This window comes from Cebus imitator, unplaced genomic scaffold, assembly GCF_001604975.1.
Source record: "Cebus imitator isolate Cc_AM_T3 unplaced genomic scaffold, Cebus_imitator-1.0 Scaffold30, whole genome shotgun sequence".
NCBI classification, from domain to species: domain Eukaryota; kingdom Metazoa; phylum Chordata; class Mammalia; order Primates; family Cebidae; genus Cebus; species Cebus imitator.
In genome coordinates this window covers 3,224,806-3,233,466 of record NW_016107345.1, presented here as the reverse complement: position 1 = coordinate 3,233,466, position 8,661 = coordinate 3,224,806, and the positions used below count along the sequence as shown (strand labels likewise).

At 37.7% G+C, this 8,661-nt stretch overlaps 1 protein-coding gene and 1 non-coding gene across 2 annotated transcripts in view; one reads left to right on the top strand and one right to left on the bottom strand.

Moving 5' to 3' along the window:
* The window catches only part of ATP1B3 (ATPase Na+/K+ transporting subunit beta 3), a 50,802-nt gene that overhangs the window by 13,741 nt on the left and 28,400 nt on the right, over nucleotides 1-8,661 (bottom strand). Inside the window, exons 2-3 of the mRNA XM_017523748.2 lie at nucleotides 6,672-6,800; nucleotides 3,622-3,729 (exon numbers count right to left, since the gene is read on the bottom strand). Of these exons, the coding sequence (XP_017379237.1) occupies nucleotides 3,622-3,729; nucleotides 6,672-6,800 (237 nt within the window). The remainder of the gene's footprint in view (nucleotides 1-3,621; nucleotides 3,730-6,671; nucleotides 6,801-8,661) is intronic.
* LOC119470426 lies at nucleotides 7,388-7,491 on the top strand. Its single transcript, XR_005199328.1, has one exon. It is a non-coding gene; the product is annotated as a U6 spliceosomal RNA (small nuclear RNA).

Genomic DNA, 8,661 nt, shown 5'->3' with positions numbered 1-8,661 from the left:
AAAAAAAAAAAAAAAAAGACCAAGATAATAGGAGGAATGAATGACCCTAAAGGAAAGAGATAATTAGAACAAGATAAAAATTTAAGTCCAATTAGTATCCGCAGGAAAAATAGAGAAGACATTGTTTTTTAACCAGATGCATTATATCTGTCAAACATGAAAAAGGAGCGCCTAAGGATCAACAACAGATGAATGTCTTAAAAAACAAAAAAACAGTCGAAAATTAAAGTAAATCCCCAGAAAGTCAAATTAAGTAAAAACAAAATAAGAGAAAATCCAGAGGTCCAAGACCCAACGAACAGAATAGTTCTAGAAAGAGAAAGCCAGAAAATTGAGTTGAGGAAATTACCAAAGTAGTAACGGAGGATACTTCCCCTGAACTGAAGAACTTAAGTCTTCATCCTGAAAGACCTGCAATCAAGTCTCAGCAAAATACTTTGGGGACAGAAATCTAGATAGAAATTTTAGAACTCAAAAGAGATAAAGAATATTGAAAAAGAACATGAAAAACTTTCAAAGAAAAAAGGCAAATACAAAGAACTGAATTCTGTACGGAGGTAAACAATCAAATATAAAGGCAGAAATAATTTGTTTTCAGAAATGAAAGGGCTCAAATTTACATTTCATGTGTCTTTTGTTATAAAATTACCTGAGAATGTACTCCATCAAAACTAAGGAGTAAATTAAGAGAGAAAAAAAGGGCAGGGGCCAAGAAACAGTGGATCCAACTAAAGAAAGTAGTAAAAGGAAGTTCCCCAAAGGACAGCTGGGAGTAAAAGGCTGATGTAGAAATAGTACTAACTGCAGTAGGAGGGGAAGGGCTCTAGGAAAGAGTTTTCCAGAAAAAAAAGACTCAAGAAAATACCTCAAATGATAGTTTACAAATAAGGAAGTCAGAAGAGAGTATCTACAGATGATTGAAGAAGATATAAAAACCAAGTATAAAAAGGCAACCAAAAATAAAACTAATAGCAAACAATTATTATTGAATTGAGAAAGGGGGAAGGTCTGAGACATGTCAGCTAAGTAAAGAAAATGTATAAAAGTGATAAATGATAACCTAATAAAGAAAAGTGATAATGTATAAAAGTAAAAAATCAAGAACCAGCGAAAAAAAGTGTAATATTTATAGATACAGAATGCCTGTAATCCCAGCACTTTGGGAGGCCAAGATGTGTGGATCACTTGAGGCCAGTTGTTAGTTCACTTGAGGCCAGAAGTTGGCCTGTGCAACATGGCGAGATCTCATCTCTACAAAAATTTTAAAAATTAGCTAGGTGTGATGATGTGAGCCTGTAGTCCTAACTACTCCAGAGGCTGAGGCAGGACGATCACTTGAACCGAAGAGTTTGAGGCTACAGTGAGCCGTGACTGTGCCACTGGGTGACAGAGTGAGACACCACCTCAGACAAACAGACAAAGGAAACAAAGAGAAAAGAAATAAAATGTGTCCAGAATCAGACTATTTTTCACAACCTCCATTGCTCCCTCCCTTGCCAAGCCACTGTCTCCACTCACCTAGATTACTGTGACAGCCTTCTAACTAGCTTCCCCATTCCCTACTTCTAGTCTAGTTTCAAAAAGCAGCCTGTAGGATCCTTTAAAAAAATCCAAGTTAGATCATGTTATTATTCACGGCTTAAAATCCCCCATCATGGTCACTGTAAAAGCCAAAGAACTTAACAATGGCTTCTAAGGACCTACACAGTCTGGACCTCCTTGAATTTTCCTAACTTCAGTCTCCTACACCTCTCCCCAGGGCTCACTCCATTTAGCCCCTCTCATTTCCTTGATGAATCTTCAACATATCAGCACCATAAGCCTCAGGGCCTTTGTACCTACTGCTTCCTCTGCTGGACATTTCCATGGCTAGTTCTTTTCCCTCCTTCACATCTTCCCTCAAAGGTTCCCTTTCAATACGGCTTTCCTAGACCACTCTGCATGTAAAACCACAACCCTTCCCAACTTACCCTGTATCTCCTTTTTCTGCTTTATTTTCCCCCTCAGTGCGTACTATCTTCTAATTCACCACTAGACTAAGCTCCAGAAAGACAGGAATTTCTCTTCTGTTCATTGTTGGAACCCAAATGAGTGCTTGCCACAAAGTAGGCCCTCAAAAAATATGTGAATAAATTAATAGGACTTCCGCTGGAAGAGAGCAGGGCAGGGAACACTTCATTGCAGACCTTTTTTAGGTATTAAACCATGGATGATACTTTCACAAAAGTCTTTATTTAAATAATAACTACATATTTAACTGTCAAGGAAAAGAGACTTAGGAAGACAGCTAGTAGATAATGTGAGATTAAAAGCAACTTTTGGTTTAAGATAGGAGGGAGTTGAAGATTTCTGCAAGTTGACGGGAAGGATCCGGTAAAGACAAAAAGGCTAAATACATCCCAGAAGAGAGAGTACACAGTCTATTTCTGAGACAGTGAGAGAGGATGAGATCCAAAGCAGGCGAGGAAGGGCAGACCCCCATCAGAGGACAAATGTGACAGAAAAAATGGCTGCCACTGTAGATTTGTTTTACTGGCAATGGGGAAACTGGAGGAGCTCCCATTTGAGTTCTTCTATTATCTCTTAAAATAAGAAATCAGGTTATATGAAGAGAGTGAGTTACAAGGAAAAAGGTAAGGAGTGAGTGAAAGTTGGAAATAATCCCTTCAGACAATTATCCAGAGAAATTCCATAGGATTACCAGGCAGTTAAGCAAGCCCAGTTGAGGGAAGTGCTCAAGTGCTCACAGTGCTATTAGTCCCGCTAAGTATCTGTCTAGAGCAGCACCTGGCTGCTCAGGCGCAGGGGCACAGAAGGATGAGCTACATCTAGTAATTACATGGCTTTATCCAGGAGTGGGGTTCTGCCACAGTGTGTGACACAAAGACTGAGAGGGCTAGGATTTTAGAGCACCAGTATAAGTCAAAGTGAAATAAAAACCATGGAATTAAGCTACATAAAAGGGAAAGCGGAATGGGAGATGAGATGAAGTAATGTTCTAGGGAGCAGCTGCAGGTGTGTGTGGCTGAGGAAGAGATGAGCTGATCATGAACCACAGGCTCGGGCATTTGATGATTACTCATATGACTGTTAACACCATTCATGTAAATGGTTGGGCCAAGCAAAACAGGAGGAAAAACTGGTCTAGGTGGCTCTCAAAGAGCAGTACAAACTGGTAACTTTGAAAAACAACTGATGTATTAAAAATGAGACACAGACATAACTTTAAAATAATAAACACAATTTCCCATTCCCAACAAAACACTACATTGAATGTAAAAGATCCAAGTTCTCAGAGGAGTTATTTCACACAATATAGATTTGCTCTGTTAACTAAAATATTTAGTTTTAATGCAGAATATATATTACATCTCAAAGAACTTAGTGTACTTATAGAAGACAGAAAAATCAAATCTACTGCCCATTAGTAGGTCCCTGCATCCTTCCATAAGTTAGAATAGTCTCACAAGTATATAAAATGTACTTGCTCAGTTGTCTGTTTAACAAAAGGAAATAAAAGGTAATACAAATTCTAACAATGATGTCTCTAAATGTAATCACAATTTGGTACTAATTTCAATAACTAAAATCTTTGACATTACTCTAAAATAACATACTCACGTTTTAGAAACTTCTTAAGGTCTGCAATGTACCCTGCATAGGAAGTTGGGTCAGACATATGGAATGTATATTCCAATGCAGTCACTGGTTTTGGAAAAACCATAAGTCCTATAAAGAGATAAAGGAGGGAGATTATCAAATTTCCTTCTCTCCTTTTCCTTACTCTTATCTCTAAAAAGCAAATCTCAGCAAATTACATGGAAAATTGTGTTCACAGTATACTGAAACTATCAATAGCTTCTCAATTCTAATTATGAAGGCATAGACATCTAAATTAAAAAGAATTCAAACCTTCAAAACTATCTCAGACATTATGGATTAGAAATCTTCCCTAAATTTGATTATCTACAGTTAATTATAATCTGTTCCTTTTTAAAAGATGCAATTTTACTTTGAACTCTCTATATTCATTTTTTAAAAATCAAATAACACTTTTAGGTTTTGCTAATGTACCATTAATACAAGGATAAAAACTTTAGCAAATCAAAGCCTAAGTACTTTTGTCATTTAAATCGCAACTGTATGGAAACATTCCTAAGACAGCTAACTCCTTTTCAGTGACAAAGGTCTATGCATTTTAAACTTTAGGACAAATATTCTTCCTTCAATAGCAGATATTGCTCTGTAGTTAAAATGTGGTTTTCACATACTGGATGTGGAGTACAACCATCAACAATTTCCTGTCAGAAGTTGACACCCACGTAATACAAAACATGTTCCTTAAGCTTACTAATGAAGAAAAGGCAAGCAGATTTATCTGTAAGAAACAATCAGGCTTCCAACTTTAACTTTTCCTTGTTTAAAAAGCATGAGATTGGCTGGGCGCAGTGGCTCTCATGCCTGTAATTCCAGCATTTTGGGAGGTAGAGGCAGGCGGATCACTTGAGGTCAGGAGTTTGAGAGCAGCCTGGCCAATATGGTGAAACTCCGTCTCTACTAAAAATACAAAAATTAGGTGGGCATGGTGGCACATGCCTGTAGTCCCAGCTACTTGAGAGGCTGAGGCAGGAGAATGGCTTGAACCCGGGAGGCAGAGGTTGCAGTGTGTCGAGATTGTGCCATTGCACTCCAGCCTGGGCGACAAGAGCGAGACTCTGTCTCAAAAAACAAAACAAAACAAAAAACAAAAAAACCCCCTAAAAAAAGCATTAGATCTAGATTATTAATTCAACCTTGCACAAAGGCTTTAAAACAATTCTAAAATTTTTGCTAATCCTCAAGCATTCCTATATTTAATACAGTATATAAGGGATATGTTAAACATTCCCATATTTAATATATCACACATGTACATATAATACATGTTATATGTAACGTATATACATGTGTATGTGTGTATATATACTTAAACTAATGACAATTTAAATACTAAAATAAGCGACAAATAATTTTAACAAGCTCAGNCCCCTAAAAAAAGCATTAGATCTAGATTATTAATTCAACCTTGCACAAAGGCTTTAAAACAATTCTAAAATTTTTGCTAATCCTCAAGCATATACAACACATATACTATACATATTAGATATGTGTTACATGTAGATATGGGATATATTAAACACTCCCATATTTAATATATGACATGTAACGTATATACATGTGTATGTGTGTATATATACTTAAACTAATGACAATTTAAATACTAAAATAAGCGACAAATAATTTTAACAAGCTCAGTTTAAAACTGTGTACTTAAAAATATTTAACACATTACTGCTTATATATTTCATGCAATATTAATAGCGTTCAGTGTTTTTGAAATAGATCAGACCATGTTCAATGGTAAGTCATATCACTTAAATAGCAGGTAAAGAATAATAACCTTGGGTTATTATTGGTGCAGTGGCTCACGCCTGTAATCCCAGCACTTTGGGAGGCAGAGGCGGGCAGATCACCTGAGGTTGTGGGGAGTTTGAGACCAGCCCAACCAACATGGTGAAACTCTGTCTCTACTAAAAATACAAAAAATTAGCTGGGCATGGTGGCACATGCTTGAAATCCCAGCTACTTGGGAGGCTGAGGCAGGAGAATCACTTAACCCGGGAGCGGAGGTTGCAGTGAGCCAAGATTGCATCATTGCCTAGGCAACAAGAGCAAAGCTCTGTCTTAAATAAATAAATAAATAAATAAATAAAGGACAGTTTAAAAAAAATAAAAACCAGGAGGTAGAAAATGTGGTTTAAAGGCTTCGGTTTTTTACTGCATATATTCTCCTCTATAATGAATTTCGTTTCCAGAAGAATATCAAGAGGAGTTAAACATATGAAGAATATATGCATTTTGTTCTCTATGAGGTATTGTTATTAAACATCTTACCAGTTTCATTACTAACCAATTAGAACCACAAAGTATGTATTTTATAAGCCTAAAGCTCTAACCCAAGCTAGTGCCAAAATACATACCTTAATTACTCAAAGCAAAGTAAAACTGCTCTACGATACTCATAAAAGTCTTCAAACTTGGCTTTTACTAGAATTTGCAATATTCATTTCTGCTTACTTCTGAGAAAAAACCAAAACAAACAAACACTGAACCAAAACAAGCTACTCAAACTCTCAAAATTTATCAGTATATGAATGTAAAGGTCTTTAAATCACTATGCAAATATCAAACAACAAAAAAATTTAAACCTTCATATTACTCAACTCCAAGGTTTAGCTGTCTTCTATCTGCTATACAGAACAGATTTATGGTGACGATAAACTATAACTCAATTTTGTTAAAAGTCGTAACTGCTGCTGGGTGCGATGGCTCATGCCTGTAATCCCAACACTTTGGGAAGCAGAGGCAGGCAGATCACCTGAGGTCGAGGGGAGTTTGAGACCAGCCCAACTAACATGGAGAACCCCTGTCTCTACTAAAAACACAAAATTAGCCAAGCGTGGTGGTGCATGCCTATAATCCTGGCTATTTGGGAGGCTGAGGCAGAGAATCACTTGAACACGGGAAGCAGAGGTTGCAGTGAGCTGAGATCACACCATTGCACTCCAGCCTGAGCAACAAGAGTGAAACTCCACCTAAAAAAAATAAAGTCGTAACTGCAAGATAATTACCTGGGCTAGGAATCTGGTCACGGTATTTTGGAACCTCATCGTTGAGAGTCTGAAGCATAACCCACATCGTGAATGAGAAGAGTGCAGCCAGGAACCCATAAAAAACTAGGTAGAAGAGCAAGATCAAACCTGTAAAAGAAAATGAAACATATGAAATGCGTACCCGTGTGTGTGCATGCATGTTTGGCCGGGTTGAAAAACAACCAACTGTTCTTGCAAGGCTATGATCCCAAGCTTTGCCATGCACATAGCCAAATATCCTCATTTTCAGGACACATAAATTTGTCCAAGCAAGGGGTATTTTAGCAGCCAGTATCCACCCATCCCATGACTCCTCCTTTCTCTAGCACTTCCAAGTTAAAGCAGCTTCCACCATCTACCATTCAACTCTGGTTCAAAACCAAAGCTTTAAAATTCCAGCACATAGGGGAATGTTTCCCCAAATGAACTTGGTGCCCTCTAAAAAGATAAAAGATGGTTTCAGGTAAACAAAACACCCAATATTTACATGTTCCTTTAAGTGGCAAATATAAAAGAATTAATACATGAAACCTGTATTTCACAGACAGTAATTTGCTTAAATTTAAGTTTTAAAAAGTGAGTTGATGGCTCCCACCTGTTATCCCAGCACTTTGAGAGGCTGAGATGGGAAGATTACCTGAGCCCAGGAGTTTGGACCAGCCTGGGTACAGTAACACGTCTTTACAAAAGATGAAGTGCTCATTTCGGCAGCACATCTACTAACAGTGGAACGATACAGAGATTAGCACAGCCCTTGTGCAAGGATGACATGCAAATCTGTACGTCACTCCATATTTTAAAAATTAAAAATATGTATTTTTTAAAAACTGAGTTAAAGAATATTAGGAAATGTGCAGAGAAGGCAAACTCATGAAGATAGCACTTAATGAATAAAGTTTAGGACACACTGCTCAAGTGGAAGGGCTCGTGCAAAAGTGAAAAAGGAAAAGGCCAGAAACAAGCACTCTGATCAATGGAATTTCATAGCTCTACTGCTGAGCACAAAGCAAGATTTGGCAGACACGCATTTCAACATTAAGGACTTAATCTCTTTCCTTTTACAATTTGGGAACACTACTGTTTATATTCAAAGTTCTAACATCAGAAGTGGCTGCCGACAAGTGTATTAGAATACATTGGTAAAGTCACTTACTTATATTTAAATGTTTAAAAACTGATCAAAGATTCCTTTCTGTAATAATATATTTCTGAATATATTCTTTTTTTCCTCCCTGGGGAGTGGCTCCACAACTTTTTTCTGATGACCCCAAAACAGATTGTGCTGAAAGCTGGGTAACTTTTATTTCTCAATTGCAAGGCAGGAATCACCCCCAGCCCCCTTTCTCAAGTAAAGGGGAAACAGTTAATGCAACTTCATTTCATAATTTACACTAGCATTCCACCCCTCCCCCCAATTACCAGGTGGCCAAAATAAGGATCGAGAGGACAGAAGAGAGAACAGGATGTCACCTTCAGACAGCCACCTTCATTCAGACTTCCCTACCACATACTGCGATCCTGTTGCAGAAAAAGAAAAGGAAGACCAATTTCAAAGAGGTAATCAGTTTGCTATAGAGGGAAATGAAACACACAGAAAGCTCACAGGCCAGTTTAATAAGATACAGAAGAGAAATGATTCTTTGAGATCTAGGTGTTTGCAGGAACGAAGGGATAAAATCCTCTACACCAGGGCTGACAGAAACATAAATGCAATGAGTGTGGCTGTACTCCAATAAAGTTTTGCTTACAAAAGTAGGCAAATTGGGGCCATAGTAGTTTGTTGACCCATGCAGTTGACATTAAACTGGAGATGTCTGAAAAAAGTGCTAAGAAAGAGTTTAATTATTTAGCAGTGTTTTTAAGTCATCTTAAGATATTCTTGCCGGGCGCGGTGGCTCAAGCCTGTAATCCCAGCACTTTGGGAGGCCGAGGCGGGTGGATCACGAGGTCAAGAGATCGAGACCATCCT